Raw genomic sequence first — 17,805 nt, forward strand, 5'->3', positions numbered from 1 at the left:
GAATACCTGTTTGGAGCAGAATCTATGCCTTGTGACTAGTAGTATCTAACTTAATCTGCTCGATGAGACAGAAATAATCTTTACTGTGCAGAAACAGAAGATTTGAGATTGCTCAAGTCACTTTGTGTTACCATAGCTAATACAGAATTCTCTTTCTATGTTTAGGGTTTCCTAGGTTAAAAGTTTTATTGGGGAGCAGAGCCTATCTGCTGCCTCAAAATCTGAAGAGGACAGCTATTTGCTTTCCAAGAGGCACTGACACCTTGACATGTGTACATAACCCTCACTCTGTTATGTACCTGACCCTTGATGGGGGAGCCATGATGCAAATAAATTAAGGACTGTGTAGAATCCATACTGAGACGGTAGTAGTTGCTCAGCAACACTTAGATTCCAGGAAATTTTGTGAGCTGTGCAGTACACATTTATTGAATTAATTTTTCCTTAGAAGAACAGTCCAAATTCATTATCTTGGCTAGCAATTCAGAACCATGACTAATACTTCATAGGAGATGATTGAGACAAGCCTAAAACAAATGATTCACATAACATAAATTAGATCCAGGCAGTAGAAACAGGGTTGGTTTTTATAGGCATTTTTGAGTATGTGAAATTTACTTTTTTTGTCTTTCCATGAGACTAAAAATTGAAGTCTTTTAGAATTAGAAAATGCATTTTAAGTTAATTGGAAATGCAATTAGATGTCATTTGAAATAGTGTTTCTACCAAGGGAATCAGCCCTCAGTTCATCATTTTGTACTTTATTGTCTCCTAGCAGAAATTTAAAAAATTGATACTCTATTCTTTTTAGACCATATTAACTAGAAAATGCCTCTACAATCTGCATACTTTCTCAAGAATATTTCAGTATCCTAAGTTAATGTACAGGTAAACACCTTTTTTAACTCAGTGGTTTGATACTGACATAGCACACCCTAAATGTCATGTGAAGTAGAAATGTCATCAGATAGATTTAGTCAGATACACCCACAGTTCATTTTTTGTCAGGAAAAAAAAAGCATAAATGATCATTATCACCATTAATGATGGCATTCAGAAATGAGATGCCCACATTGTAGGCTGTCATTTCCACTCCTTTCTCCTGTCATTCCAAAATCTTACTGGAAAGCAAAAGGGACATCTAAAATGAGTGACATTTCACTTTTTACAGGGACTGTAGAAGCTCCGATTTCCTTCCATGGAGCCTTTATTGTACCTCATTATGAAACTGATTATTTCAGGGAATTGCAGTGTATGGTTATTATCTGTTTTTACTATTTGACCTTCCATATTTCTGAGCCTATATATATAATGTACCATGTAAGTACCACAGTGGGATTTTACAACAAACTAATTAGTAATATCACAGAAGAAACTACATTATTTAATTTTAAAATAATATAAATAATTTAATGTAACCGAGGGATATTTCCTAATAGTAAATGTCTCAGCGGACTTCTAAGGGAACATTATTAATATTTTTAAATAGAAACCATCTAAGATTATAAAACATGTTAAAATGTAATGGTCTGGCTCCTACTGTAAATTATAGCCCTTTTTTCTGTCTTTAAAGAAATAAATTTTATAGACCATAGTAATATATATCACAGTTCATTTCAATTAGCAGTTATACTGAAAACAGATCCTAGGTGAATGTGCTCTGCAAAAAATTCAGAAATCTAATTTAAGCGTGACTTTCAAATTCCAGTTTTTTGACCACTTTCAACTCATGATGGCCACTATTATATTGGCGGTGGTGATTAATCTCACTTCTCAAGTCATCAGAATATTTATGTAAGTCTGAGTCCAGTCAGGAGAGAGATAACACAATGTCTTGAACAGGAAAAGTTAATTTTTTTTAAGGATAATTTTATTTTTTTTAATTAAATTATTTATTTTTGGCTGTGTTGGGTCTTCGTTTCTGTGCACAGGCTTTCTCTCGTTGCGGCAAGCGGGAGGTACTCTTCGTTGGATGCACAGGCTTCTCACTGCGGTGGCTTCTCTTGTTGCGGAGCACGGGCTCTAGGCGTGTGGGCTTCACTAGTTATGGCTCGCGGGCTCAGTAGTTGTGGCTCACGGGCTTAGTTGCTCCATGGCATGTGGAATCTTACCGGACCAGGGATCGAACCCATGTCCCCTGCATTGGCAGGTGGATTCTTAACCACTACGCCACCAGGGAAGTCCTAAAAGTTAATTTTTTAATAAAGAATTATTAACTACAGCAGGGATTAAGGAGGGATTGGCTAGAAGTGTAGAGAACTCTAAATAATACTGGACTAGCAGGTGAAATATTATATAAGTTAATATAATAACTACCACCCATAGGGCAGAAATAGCCCAAGGAAGAGCCTTTGTCCCCCAGTGCCCCTGGATTGAGACGCAGATCTTTTTACAGAGGACATGGTCGTGATCCACGAAATGTCAGAGAAGGTACTACAGTGTCACACTGGTAGGACTTGCTGGAAGTTCACCCTCTAAAAGGTTCCTGGTGTCTCATCAGAGGCTCTCCACTACAAAAATACCCAGGGGTACTGCTGGAGAACCAGAGAGCTTTCCGGAAGCCTTGGTCTGGAGAAGCTACCCACAACAGCTCTGGAGAAGCTACCCACGAGCTCTGGAGAATACCCAAGCACTGCAGGAGCCAAACACCAGGAAAGCTACATTTGCTGCCAGAGCGTTTGAGCAAACAAACCAGACCAGGAATCAAAAACCACTTTCTCATTCAGCATCTTTCTTTCTTCATCTGTGGACAAAGCTTAAGATTGTGCTTGTGGGTAAAAGAAAAATATTTGAAGGACCCAGAGATATTTTCATAGAACAAGATAAATGGGTGAATTCGGAGCTGAGACAATAAATGTACAATCAGCATAACAGTATACTAAAAGAAGAATAAAAGTTATTTAAATATGTAGTTATTACAAAGACCCTATCTTGAGGAGTTAGATAATAGTTGAAAGTGAACTGATATGTCTGCCTGCATGCTTGTAGCTTAATTCTAGTGCTACCACAAAAAAAAAAAAAAAAAAAAAGTCATTTTATCTCACTGGCTCTAAGTTTCTGCAAATGCAAATGGAAAGAATTAAAGTAAATTTACCATTTCAGTTGCATTGACTGTATCAGTAAATGGTTGTTGGGGGAGTGCTATATTTAAACTTAGCTGTTTCTTATAAATGTGATTAGTCACTTAAAATGAATAAATTGTTTTATAATATAGCTGCTAATAAGAAAGAAAATTCACAGTCAAGGAGAGGCTCAGTAGTATATGTTTTTGACATATCCTAAATGGCCAAATTATCCTAGTTGGCTAATAAACGTGATTCTCAGAAAAGTTCTATGTAATTTTCATCATTTCTCAATAAATAAAACGGCAAAATAGATTGAAGGGCATAAGTCACATGAATTATTATTAGGAATTTTCCAAAGAGTCATATGTTTAAAAGTGTTCAAGGAGAGGAGGACTTCAGCATAAAATTATCATCCAATTCATCAGCATTTATTGTTCTCCATTGGGTCTAAGGGGTGCGCGCACGCGTGTGTGTGTGTGTGTGTGTAAAGCTTTGTAAAGTATTTTACAAAAGTATTTTAATTAGAATAGTGTAAATTAATTGCATTTAAAAAGCAATACAGTTAGATATACTATTTTTCTGTTTACTGCAAAATGATAAAGGCTCTGAAACTAACAGAAGATTCTTTTGTTTTTAAGTTTATTATTATTTTTTAAAATTTATTTTGGTTGTGCCAGGTCTTAGGTGCGGCAAGCAGGCTCCTTAGTTGTGGCTCGTGGGCTACTGTAGTTGTGGCACATGTGCTCCTTAGTTGCAGCTGCTGGGCTCCTTAGTCGCGGCTTGTGGGCTGTGCTCCTTAGTTGTGGCACGTGTGCCCCTTAGTTGTGGCTGGCGGGCTTCTTAGTTGCGGCACGTGTGCTTCTTAGTTGTGGCTAGTGGGCTCCTTAGTTGTGGCATGCAACCTCTTAATTGGGGCATGCAAGTGGGATCTAGTTCCCTGACCAGGGATTGAACCCACATCCCCTGCGTTGGAAGGCAGATTCTTAACCACTGTGCCACCAGGGAAGTCTCCTAACAGAAGGTTCTTGAATCTGTACTTGAATTACTTCAGATCATTCAAATAAATATCAGGAAAAGTTTTTGTGCGGTTATGTTAATTATAATGTAACTTTTAAATGATAATTTCAAATGGGCTGGCCATTATCAAATATGGGAGTAATAAGGTTAAAAAATTATGCTATTATGTGATAACAATCCAAGAAAAACAATCTTTTTGTAGACCAAGATAATGTAGCATTGAATGAAAATATAAGAATCAAATAATTGTAAGTACAGTTTTCATTAGTGGCAAATAAATTTTCTTTTAAGGTAAATTTTTCTGTTAGTAGAGAAGAAAGAAAATGTATAACCTCTGGACACCTGGTAAAACATATTCATTGTCACCCAGAAAATCCCAATTGTGAACAAGTTATTTCTGAAATAATATGAAAAAGAAATTGACTTATACAACTTTCTTTTGTATTGCTGTGTTGTTTTAAATTTTAAAAAAGAAAAACGTTAAGGGCATAAAAATGGTATCTCCCATTTTAACATTACTGTGGATAAGCAGAATGTGTCCTTGGTGCTTTGTGACTTTTAAAATTATTACTTTCCTAGATAAAATCTAATATTGGGTCAGCCGAAAGGTCTGTTCAGTTTTTTTCTGTAAGATGGCTCTAGTAGCACTTAGTTGTCTTTAACTTCATTTGAAACAATTTTGTTAGACAATATGTGACAGCTGTCATATCAGCGTGCATTTAAAAAAGACTTAATCAAAATTGGTGAACTTTTGTGTAGCCATTTTAATACTGATGATGGAAGAAAAAAAAGCAACATTTTGGGCATATTATGCTTCATTATTTCAAGAAAGGTAAAAACGCAACAGAAATGCAAAAAAAAATTGTGCAGTGTATGGAGAAGGTGCTGTGACTGATCGAACGTGTCGAAAGCGGTTTGCGAAGTTTCGTGCTGGAGATTTCTTGCTGGAGGATGCTCCAAGGTCGGGTAGACCAGTTGTTGATAGCGATAAAATGGAGACATTAATTGAGAACAATCAACATTATAACGCGTGGGACATAGCCGACATACTCAAAATATCCAAATAAGCATTGAAAATCATTTGCACCAGCTTAGTTATGTTCATCGCTTTGATGTCTGGGTTCCACGTAAGTTAAGCGAAGAAACCTTCTTGACCATATTTCCGCATGAGATTCTCTACTTAAACGTAATGAAAACAAATTGTGACGGGCGATGAAAAGTGGATACTGTACAATAATGTGGAATGGGAACAGATCATGGGATAAGTGAAATGAACCACCACCAACCACACCAAAGGCCAGTCTTCATCAAAAGAAGGTGATGTTGTGTATATGGTAGGACTGGAAAGGAGTCCTCTATTATGAGCTCCTTCCAGAAAACCAAATGATTAATTCCAACAAGTACCGCTCCCAATTAGACCAACTGAAAGCAGCACTCGACAAAAAGCGTCCAGAATTAGTCAACAGAAAACACATAATCTTCCATCAGGATAATGCAAGACCACATGTTTCTCTGATGACCAGGCAAAAACTGTTACAGCTTGGCTGGGAAGTTCTGATTCATCCGCCGTATTCACCAGACATCATACCTTCGGATTTCCATTTATTTCGGTCTTTAAAAAATTCTGTTAATGGAAAAAATTTCAATTCCTTGGAAGACTGTAAAAGGCACCTGGAACAGTTCTTTGCTCAAAAAGATAAAAAATTTTGGGGAAATGAAATTATGAAGTTGCCTGAAAAATAGCAGAAAGTAGTAGAACAAAAAGGTGAATACGTTTTTCAACAAAGTTCTTGGTGAAAATGAAAAATCTGTCTTTTATTTTTACTTAAAAACCGAAGGCACTTTTTGGCCAACCCAATAGTTTGATTTAACTTCTCTATTTGAAGTTTAAATTCTCTCTCTCGCTCTCTCACTCTCTTGCTGTCTCTCAATCACTTTCTCTCTCTCTCTCTCTTTTTTTAAGCTTCTCCATGGGTTGATAACAGTAGAACTCCAAACAAGATTGACCTTTATGATGTACGCAGGAGACCATGGTAAGAATTTTGGGGTAGCCATGAAAAGATGAAAAAGACAAAATAAAGTTTCTTTTTTTTTGTTTGTTAAAAAGTTGCAAGGGATCTTTCCATTATTAGGATGAATATTGTCTGATTATTTCAAAACCTCTTTTTTTCCCTTTTATACATTTGAATTTTTTATACATTTATACTTTAAAACAGTTAAAGCTAAATGAAGATGATGAGTTCAATGGGCAGTGATAATGAAGTTGTTGAAATGATTCATCAGATGCATTTCAAATGGACTACTTTCAGTTTTATAGTCAATGTCATTTCTAAATCTCTTTTAGCTGGTGGGGATTTCTATTGAAAGTCTCCCAGTTTGCTTGGAGTAGGGCTCTAATAATCAACATCTAGATAGAGCAGAATATAGTTTGCCTCTGGTGGTGAACTAATGAGAACTAGCCCCAAGGTAAGAGCTGCCCCTAGTTATAGTCATATAGCTTATGTTTCATTTTTCAAAAAAAAAAAGTTTATTTGTTCCTTACTACTAAATAAACTCATTTTCCTAACATATGAATCAAAAAATACCAAATACATCATAATTACACTCACTGGGAAACAATTATTAAACTCGTGCATTTTAATTCATTTTTTGAATGTGTTTAATCGTGTGGTTCTATATTTTTTAATGAGTTCACATGTTATACAGTATAGTGCTTTGTAACCTACTCTTTCATATCAATATCTTTTCATAAGAGACACAGTACCATCATTTTGAAAGAATGACCAGATGGTAACTTATTTTAAAAATCCCCTATTATTGGACATTTAGGTTATTTCTGACTTTTTGCTAGGGTTCAGACAAATTGTAAGAGACATAATAGTTGATTCAAAGAAACGTATTTAAGGCTTTTAAAATGCCCTATTAAACGTCCCAGTAGCAATTTACATAAACACCAACCATGTATAATAGTACCAGGTATTATTAATCCACATATTATTCTTGACAATATTTCTCTAAGTTAGTGGCTTTGAAGCCATGGGTTGTTGAGTGGAGGCAAAGCCTATGACATCACATGATTTGGGTTCAGGAACCAGTTGTTTCGGCGGAAACTTAGAAACTAGGTCCCAGCTAGAAGAGGCAGACGATATCCTGTCCTCCGTCTTCCTCATGGAGAGGCATGTCAGGACCATTTGTCAAGATGCTAGACATGAACTAGATTTGCCTTCCACTGGAATATCCCAGCAACCCTGCCATTTTACCTTCTAATAGAAAAACAAACTTGAGTGCAAGCTGTAAACTCTGTTTCATGAACATATAGTGCTGAATAGTTACTAATTGTGCTGAATGTTGCCTGAAAACTTATTGGCAAGTTATCTGGCAGGCTTCTGAGAAGTTAGAATCTTGGACAATAAGTAGAACACTGAGTTCAGATGCAGCTCTTCTTGTTGGGGAAGGCAGGTCCCCACTACCCATCAGCCTGTGGCCAGGCAACATGAGTTTTCGGGATCATTCACCTGTAGTTAAGTTTATCTCTACAGTGGCTGAACTATTCTCCTTGAGTCTCTTTTCACGTGCAGAGATTCTGAATCTGTAGGGCTGGGGTTGAGTGTGGAAATCAGCATTTTGAACTGGCTCTCCAGGTGATTTTTAAGATAATATAAAGTCTGTGAACCACTACTTGAAACTCTTGGAAGTAACATTATATATTGTTTTTAATTACTTTATTGTCCCTTTGTCAGTCTTTATTGTCCCTTTGTCAGATTAGACCACTCATCTATTTTTGCTGGGTTTTTTTGTGTGTGTTTAAATATATGATACAATCTTATTATTTGTTTTTATTATTATTATTATTAATTAATTTATTTATTTATTTAGTTTTGGCTGCATTGGGTCTTTGTTGCTGCTCACGGGCTTTCTCTAGTTGTGGTGAGCGGGGGCTACTGTTTGTTGTGGTGCGCGGGCCTCTCATTGTGGTGGCTTCTCATTGAAGAGCACGGGCTCTAGGTGTGAGGGCTTCAGTAGTTGTGGCAAGTGGGCTCAGCATTTGTGGCTCGTGGGCTCTAGAGCGCAGGCTCAGTAGTTGTGGTGCACGGGCTTAGTTGCTCCGTGGCATGTGGGATCTTCCCGGACCAGGGTTCAAACCCATGTCCCCTGCATCGGCAGGCAGATTCTTAACCACTGCGCCAGCAGGGAAGCCCTATTATTATTCTTTAGAGTGAGTTTTAGAACCTGTGGTCAGCAAAATGGAATTTAGGATAACGTTTTTTTTTTTTTTAGGGAAATGTTCTTCCAGGTGTTAATTTCTTTTGCTCCTAGTATTAAAGCACATCTCTTATTCCTTTGTTATAAATATCCGTAAAACATACCTTATGTATTATGCCTCTGACATTTCTTTTATGTTAAATGTAGCTTTTCTGAAGTTGATGTTACAGAATTGTGAATAAAAGAGCATCGTCTACCTAGATAGAATGGAAGTAGGGCCTTGCTTGGAAAATATCTCAGAGATTAGTAAATAGCAGTTCAACAAATATCAATGCTTGATATTTTACAAGAGAAAAACTTATTCGTATGATATTTGTTACAGGTACATCCAAGGAGCCGCATCTCCTAAAGACATGCTTATTCTGGTTGACGTGTGAGTAGTTAAATATTACGTAATTTTCATATACTGAGAATATAGGGAGGAGTTTTAGATAACAGTAGTAGGTTGGGACTAGAAAATAGGTTGAAAAAAAGACAAGGAATAATTATGATGGCTTTTATATCCAGACAAAGAAATCAAATTAAGGCAGTAACAAAACAAACAAAAATTCTCTTATTGAAAATGAGAGGAATCTATGTCAAAATTGAAAATTATGGCTTGGTTCTAAATCTGAACTTTTTGAAAAATTATTGATTTGCTTCCAGTTTTTTGCTTTATATTTTAAACAATATGAAAGTACATGGTTGCTAAATCCAAGCTGTTTCTGCTTCCATAAAAAGTAGAATAATTAGTTGGCACTTAGTTATTAATGATTCAGATATCTTTTAGGGATTGGCCACAAAATATCAATAGATAAATATTACATATATTGAATGTCAATACTAGGCCTTTCTCAAGGGCAATGCTGAAATACAAGAAAGAATTTCATGAGTTTTTATATTGGTCATTTTATTTTTTTGTCACATTGCTTCAAGTTAGGGTGTGTGTGTGTGCGCACGCGCGTGTGTGTGTAATCTTCCAATAAGATAGAAGGTGAAATGGTAGAACATAGTGAAGAATATATCCTGCTTTGGAGATTTAGTTTTTAAGAGCAATACCAAGGAACTAAAAACGTGAGGTATAAAATGCTTATATTATTTTCCCTGAGAGAATAAAAATATACCCTCATCTGTTCTTTGCCACTGGAAGAAACAGAATCCAGTGTTTTATAGGCAACTAAATTCATTTCATAGGATAGTGTCAGCGTTTGAAAATTTCTCCATTATAATGTGAATTGAGTAAGTTTAAAATCTTATAACCTTGCCTGAGAAAGAGAAGATAACTGAATTTGACAAATGTAACAAATATTAAATCTCATTTCATTTGTTACAATGCATTTAAACTTCATCTTGTTTTAATTAAGTTATTATAGAGTTTGTACATATGCTAATCCTTGATATTCTTCTGAAATATAAATCTGAATGGTAATGCAATATGTTATAATCCTATTGGATATATGCTAATTTCCTGAAATAATTTCTTTTATTAAAATCTTTGGAACCCATGTCGGATACCAAGTGGGATAAAAATGTAGATGAAGTTGTAATGCCATTTTTAAAGATTATTTCAACGGAAATGTGTTGAGGGTATCCTATATACAATGTGATGATACAAAGATGATTAAGACATGGTCCCTGATCTCAAAGATGATTCAGATGTATTAGTGAAATTAAACGATATTCACATCAGTAAATTAAAACAATTGTAGGAAGTGAGAGATATAAAGTATGACACAGCACTGAAGGAATACATAGATGAGAGAGCACATTTCATTTTAAAGTGTCAGGAAAGACTTCATTAAGGAGATAAAATTGGAATTGAATCCTTATAGCTAAGATTTAACAAGGCAGGCATGGGAAGGGAGAGGAAAGAGAGTGGAATTTCAGGTGGAAGGATGACAGAAGCAAAGTGGCATAGATGAGACATCTGATAACAGCTAGAAAAGTAAAACTGGGAAGAAGTTGGGAACTAGAGACATAAAAGTGGAAGTTAATTGCCTAGAGATGAGCCCCGCAAATAGATGTGGTCATACAGGATCATAAAATATGTAGAGACAAGAAAAATGAAGACTAAACCCCAAAGAATATCTACTTTAGGATATAAAACAAAGCATTGCATTTACAAATCTATTATCAAATTATTATGCTGCTTCATAATTATTGGTTTAATCAAGTCAAACAATGAGCTCCCTAGGGCAATGACTGTATCTATTAACCTCTGTAGCCCTCACTACTTACTTGGCTAACAGAGCTGGTATTCAGTGTATATTTCCTCAATAAGTGAATATGCCATGAGTATCCACAGTTTCTTAAAATTGTCACTTGACGTGTAATTTTCATCATTGTAGTTAGAAAAATGTACATTCTGATGCTTGTTGGAAAGAAAGACAAGATTTTTTGTAATTTATTTCTACTTGCTATCAAAAATAGGACTTTTTCTACTACTGGTTTTTTGAAGACAAAATTATTTGAATATTATTATCTAGAGTCAGTGCATAAGTTGCATTTCCTTAGGGTGTATGATGTTAATTAACTACATGGTCATTAACATGTGTGGACTCATTTTTTTATAGGAGTGGGAGTGTTAGTGGATTGACACTTAAACTGATCCGAACATCTGTCTCTGAAATGTTGGAAACCCTCTCAGATGATGATTTTGTGAACGTAGCTTCAGTAAGTATATGATGACTGCATTTTTGCTGAGTAAAATCTACAATTTTTATCTCCCTCTGGTTTTAAATACTTCATAGTGTTTTGTCATAGATAGGCTGAGATATTTCTGGTCCTATTACAAGACTGTCTTACGGAGCTATCCTCTCTTGTTACTCATTCTCCCATACTTCCACACAAAGGTCCTTTCTGAATGTTTGAGGATTTACCCATGAATGGAGTGATTGAAGCAATGAACATGAAGGAAAAACATTATATATATTCTCTTTGACTCAGAGGTGCTTAAACAGTTGACGTGAACCCCCGTACTCATTGATATCATTGTAACTCCCAATAAATAGTGACTCGGCAGTGTAAGCGTATGGCAATTTTCTGTTCATTGTAATGCTCCTTTTTCATACTGGACACATATCCATAATGTATTATGTTTTTAAAGGTTTTTTTATTATTAACATGAGAACCAATAGATATTTGAATGTGCTTTCTTAAAATTCTTGTTTCCAGGAACCATTTTAGACTTTCCTCCTCATAGCTAGAGAGCATTGAACTCTGAAGCAAATAAAACAGGACAAAATGAATGTTACTGTATCTCACTTTAATTCATAGAATTTTGGCAGAAAATTTCATGGCCATGTACTGGTTGATAAAATTTCACATCTGAAGTGGTTATATTCATAGAGATGCATGTGAGGGAAGAGGTATTTGTGGTGAGGTCATTTTGTACTGAACATAGGAGAATGGATCTACGTCTAAAACCACATGGGAGGAAGTTAAAGCAGCTGGCCTACAGTCAATTTACTCCCTTCACTGGAAGGGTACCCCCTGGAAAAAAGTAGGCAGAGGAACTGAATATAGTCTCTTGTCAACCAGAGCCTCAAGTAACTAGATAAATCATATTTACTAAGAGGAAGAGGAATCACTCCAAAAATGCTTTTAGCAGGATATTCCCTAGCTAAGGGTAACTGTCATAAATAGAACCCAAGATCAATGAAGCAGGATTCCTTTAAAACTATCTAGCAGGTAATATAACTCTCTGGGTAATAAACTGGAGATATTTCATAGTTTAAATACTCACCCTGCAAAGCTCTTTTTGAGACCGCTTTCATCTGGGCCCAGAGGAATGTCTCCAATACAGTAATGTAGGACCTGGTCTATTAGTTTTCTGAGGCTGCTGTAACAGAATAACACAGACTGGGTAGCTTAAACTCCAGAAATTTTTCTGTCACAGTTCTGGAGGCTGGAAGTCCAAGATCAAGGTGCCGGCAGGGTCAGTTTCTACTGAGGCCTCTTTCCTTGGCTTGCAGATGGCTGCCCTCCTGCTACCACTTCATATGGTCATCCCTCTGTGCAGACTAGTGTCTCTTCCTCTTCTTATAAGGACACAAGTCATAGTGGATTATACCCTCACCCTAATGGCCTCATTTTTAACTTAATCACCTCTTCAAGAACTTATCTATGATTACTGTTACATTTGGAGGTACCAGGGGTTGGGACTTCACCATAGGAATTTGAGGGGGACACAGTTCAGCTCATAACATCTGGGGAACTGCCCTCCATACCCAGATCTTTCTATGCTTTATCTGAACATTTAGCAGTCCTTTAGCTTGTCTGCATCCTTGATATTATTAGTAAAATTTGATACTGCTTAAGAGCTCTGATTAATGTCAGTCTGATTTTATAATCTGACCCTGGGTGTTAGCTCACGACTTATTCAACAAAATGAGAACAAGTAAAATGTAATGCTTGGTCTCCCAAATAAAATGACCAAAAAGATAACCATTTAGTTTAATTTGTACATAAAAATATTATTTATTACAAAGGCATTGGAAAGGTTGCTAACAAAATATTATCTTTGGCAAAGCAAAGGAGAAAGTTGAAAAACATTAAATTCAGTACAGATTTGGCATATCTAATGAAATTTAGATAAAACCAGCAGACATTAAATATGGTTAATGTCTTAATCTCGCTTCCTCCTGATTCTTACTCATGGATTCAAGTGTAAATGGTTTTTTTGGGACAGGATCCCAGGAAACACAACCAATTAAAGGAAATTAGGCAAGGGAAGGAAGGAAGAATGCCAATTAAAAGAATTTAATTTAAAGGGATTTTAATCCTATTGAGGTATCCTAGAAGCTGTATAGAATATGAACTTCAAAGTTATTCTGCCTCAAGGCCAAGTGAGCTGTGGTTTTAAGTACCAGCCTTCCATATGTGTGGGCAGAATAGACTCTGACCATAAGAGAGAGAAATGTAACAAAAAATTGCAGGTGATGGTAGTTAGAAACCTGTCCAGTATGTCCACTGTATCCAGTTAATGATCCTTAAAGATGGTGTCTAACATTTAAAGCCAGTGTTTCCTTATTGATTTTCTGTCTGGATGATCTATCCATTAATAAAAGTGTGACATTAAAGTCCCCTACTATTATTGCACTACCGTCAGTGTCTCCTTTTATGTCTGTTAATATTTGCTTTATGTGTTTAGGTGCTTTATACTGCATGCATAGATATTTGCAAGTATTATATTCTCTTGTTGGATTGATCCCTTTATCATTTAAAAATTCCTGAAAATGTACCATTGCTTTTTATGAGTGGATACAGTCTGATGCCAGCACATCAGTGGACGTAGCAGAGAACATACTGGACGTTCAGAGAACATACTGTCCCTTGAAGGACAACATTCCTACTCAAAGACTGTCATCTGCAAGCTGGAGCTTTAGTTGCACACTTAAGAGACTAGCCCAGTGTTTTATCAGGCTGGCTGTTTCTAAGTGATGCAGTATATGGTAGACCCAGTGGATCCTGTGGTCATTTGTTTGTTGTTGGACCTCCTTCACCATAAAATAGATTGCTTGATTTGAGGAGATATTATGTAGGATTCCATGATGGTATCCCATGATGATAAATCAGACAGTGTGTGAATCCAGAGGATTGATGATCCTGCATGAGGCCTTGCAAACAGGAAAGGGGAACTCTTACCTGAAACATGTATCAATAGCAAGAAAAGCAAAATTGACGCCCCCCCATTCCAGAGGGATAAAATCGAATACAATCTGTTTGAAATCAAGTTGTTGAATGTCTTTTTGAAGAGTGATACTGTATTAAAGACTCAGCATCCGACAGTTTCCAATGGGTTAGCCATTCACTAATCGCGATAGCTATATCCCACTTAATGAGAAAGAGCCCATGTTTTTAGGCCCACATATATCCCCTCTTTCTCTGCTACCTGGCTGCTGCATTTATGGACAGTTGCTGCATACAATGGACAAATCCTCCTCTCCACTCATTTGTTCAGTACTTCCTCTGTATGAATGTTCTCTAGTGGGGATTGATGTGAGACAGAGATCTGCATATTTCATGCCTACTCCCATAGGTCCATCCTCACGCTTCCTCTCCAGAACTCTTTGTCTGGGGAAGGTCTTCGATTCTTGCTTCTTCAAGGGCATTGGACAACCAGCTAAGCCATTTGCCCCTATGTAGGAGTGGTGTTGTCTTATCTCAGGCTAGTTGCTCCCTCACACCAGGTTGATAACCAGGTGTTTTTTGCCTCAAGATCCATCAGCATCCATCCCCTGGCATGTTCTCCCAGTATCTGCTGTTCATATTAGACAGATCTTGCATCTCTTTTGTTGAATATTCTCTTTTTCTGTTTTCCTGGAACAGAGACTAATTTTCCAGGTAGGCCATGTTGAGACCTGGTCTCTTTGTTGCCTAGAGCCATGAGGGGAGATGAGATCAGATCTTAAGGGAGAGCATCATCTTTTATGGTCTCTAGGAATGGGAGAAGCTACTACCTTCTAAGAGGAAGAGATTACTTCTCCGTACCCAGAGGGTACAGGGGAATCTGGAAGTTCATTGTTCTCCATAGCATCTACCCATGTCCCCATTCTACTCTTAAGATCCCATTCTTTGCCTATCAGTGCGGTGACTTTTGCATAGAAACCTGCCATGCGTGTGGATGCGGCCTCGTTATGTGCCTTTCAAAAGCGAATTCTGTGTCTGTTTCTAGCACACGTCGTCCTTCTCACATCAAAAACTTAGAATCTCTTTATTGGCTCCTGTATATCTTCTGGCTTTCACACTTTGCCCTTAGTTGGTAGTTGGCTGATCTGAGGTTGTCACTTTTTTCATTGAATTTAACAACCAACCAACTCCAAGCCCCTATAATTACTGTTGTCACCATATTTCTCAAATGCTAGATGCCTCCCCTTTATTCTGTATTGTGTTCCAGTCACTACAGGTAAAAATCTTAGCAGTTTTGATGCTGTAGCCTCTGAGGGGTTTTCTTTACTCCAGTTATCACTGATATATAGCCAATTACCAAAGGAATCTTTATTGCCACATGTCTGGTGAATGATTTAATTCTGGAATCCCATCCTGACCATGTTTCCTAAGACCTCTGCTAGTATCAACTTATATTGTCTTTCCTCTGAAATGGTTCATGAGATAAGGATTCAAGTACAAATGGCTTATTTGGAAAGTAATTCTAAGAAAGATTGAGAGAAATGTGAGAAGTAAAGCCAAAAAAAGAAGAGAACTGATAAACAGTGGGTTATCAAACAAGTTACCACTGTGAGTGAGTAGAGCTTAATCCTCTGGGCAATTCTGTGAACCAAGGTAGATTGCATGAATTGAAATTATTCTTTCCAAGGGGACAGTGTGCTGTGGTATTTGAAGTTAATGACTGCTCCCAAGGGACGTTAATTCCCCAGTGTTACCAGGCCACTATGTGCACAAGCAAAAGGCTCCCAGAAATCTTGGACAGTTAAATTTGGGCTGATAGGTGAGGAAATATGGATGGGGCACCAGTAGCATCTGCCTCAGTTAGAAACTTAACAGTGCTATTAAAAAATATGCTTCAAAAGATTTTCTGACTGAACAGTAGAAATGGCTTTGAATGAATTTTATGCTTTCAACTTTTAGGCAGCAATCAATGATTCTTTCCTAATTAAAATAAAAACCTTAGATGGGATTGCCTTTGAGATTCGTTTTTTTTTTCACACACACACACACACACACACACTGTATTTTATTTTTACAAGACATAAATCAACTGACACCAAGCATTGTAAATGGATGACCACAACAAAAGCAACAATGATTGCAATTACCAAACACAAAACACACTCACAGTATGTCATAATATTGACATTCAGTCCAGGAATCCTCCACTGTAACAGCTCCTTTACTTTGCAGTGAAAATTGATTTGTATATTTTTTGCCTCTGAGTCCTTGTGGGATTTTCTTTTTTATTCAAACAGAAAGTCACAAAAATTTTAATCATCCTCATCAGTTCACTCAGTCCCATGTAATTAATTTTTTTTCATCTTGATCTTTTGTTAGCACTTTTATGAATTCATCAGTTTTCCATTAGAGTTCTGAAAATGCTTCATTCAGTTCAGCAGTGTAGTCAGTTACCAGACACCTGTACTTGTCAGAGTCTTTTCTGTGAATCCGTGAAGATGAAAGCCTTTTATAGGAACATTTTTGCAAAAGCATCAGACACCCAGAACTTTGGAAATGACAAAAGACTTAAAAATGACCACAGTTAAAGATTTGATGAAAGTTCATAATAATGGGAATTGACAAGGAAATTTAGTTATTTCTGAGATATACATTTTAAAGTAATAACTAGAATTATGACTTACAACATTATACCAGAACACGTAAGATTATACCAGAACACGTAAGATAACATTATACCAGAACACGTAATGTCTGAAACATTTATATTAACATATTTCCATACAAATAACCCAAAGAAAGTTTAGTATTAGTTCTTTTTGTTTGTTTTTTCATACTGCAGGTTCTTATTAGTCATCAATTTTATACACATCAGTCATATACATGTCAATCCCAATTGCCCAATTCAGCACACTACCATCCCCACCCCACGGCAGTTTTCCCCTCTTGGTGTCCATACGTTTGTTCGCCTTTGAGATTCTTAATGCCTGACAAGTTTTAAGGACCTTTGCTTCTCCTAAAAATATTATGGTTGTTAAATGTGTATTTCTTTTTTTTTTTTTTTCTTTTTTTTTTTTGGCAATACGTGGGCCTCTCACTGTTGTGTCCTCTCCCGTTGCGGAGCACAGGCTCTAGACGCGCAGGCTCAGTGGCCATGGCTCACGGGCCCAGCCGCTCCGTGGCATGTGGGATCTTCCTGGACCAAGGCACGAACCCGTGTCCCCTGCACTGGCAGGCGGACCCTCAACCACTGCGCCACCAGGGAAGCCCAAATGTGTATTTCGTTAAAGAAAATTGTTAGCTAACTTCTTAAGAAACAAAACAGCAAGGTCTTTCCTTGTGATTTCTGTGAATCAGGTTAATATAAGCTTTATTGATGCCTTGACAGCTCTTTGTAAATCCTTGCTGGGGCGTCCTCACTTGATGTAACTTGAATATGTGAACTGAAAGCACATAGGCAAAGTGAATATGTTGCTTGTAGAAAGAACTGGGAATGCATTTGTTATGGAAGTAATGTATCTCAATGTGTCGAGTTAAAAATTATGAAAATATCTCAGTTATGTATTCAAAAATAGGGAGAAAGTGATATTAAAAGATGTAAATTCTAAGGTGAATATTGCAGAAGATGCTTCATCATACACTATGATAAAGTCATAGTGATATCCCACTCTACTCCCAGAGAAATGTTTTACTGGTCTCAGTTCCTAGTATATTGGCTTATTTAGTTGAGGTTCATTAATTTACTTTGTGGTTTATGGTCCTTATTTACCATAAGGAGATATTTTTGTCAACTATACTCTGATTTTTTTTTATTGACTATATATTTTTGTTTAATTCTGTTATTTGAGAA

The 17,805-nt window shown here is 36.7% G+C and overlaps 1 protein-coding gene across 4 annotated transcripts in view; it reads left to right on the forward strand.

Annotated features, from left to right (window-relative positions):
* Positions 1-17,805, forward strand: part of CACNA2D1 (calcium voltage-gated channel auxiliary subunit alpha2delta 1) — a 521,838-nt gene that overhangs the window by 388,135 nt on the left and 115,898 nt on the right. For all 4 annotated transcript variants that reach the window (XM_060157195.1, XM_060157196.1, XM_060157198.1 and 1 more), the window contains exons 8-10: positions 6,046-6,115; positions 8,668-8,718; positions 10,898-10,997. In XM_060157195.1, coding sequence (XP_060013178.1) covers positions 6,046-6,115; positions 8,668-8,718; positions 10,898-10,997 — 221 coding nt within the window. The remainder of the gene's footprint in view (positions 1-6,045; positions 6,116-8,667; positions 8,719-10,897; positions 10,998-17,805) is intronic.

This window comes from Lagenorhynchus albirostris, chromosome 8 (genome assembly GCF_949774975.1).
Source record: "Lagenorhynchus albirostris chromosome 8, mLagAlb1.1, whole genome shotgun sequence".
Taxonomy (NCBI): Eukaryota; Metazoa; Chordata; class Mammalia; order Artiodactyla; family Delphinidae; genus Lagenorhynchus; species Lagenorhynchus albirostris.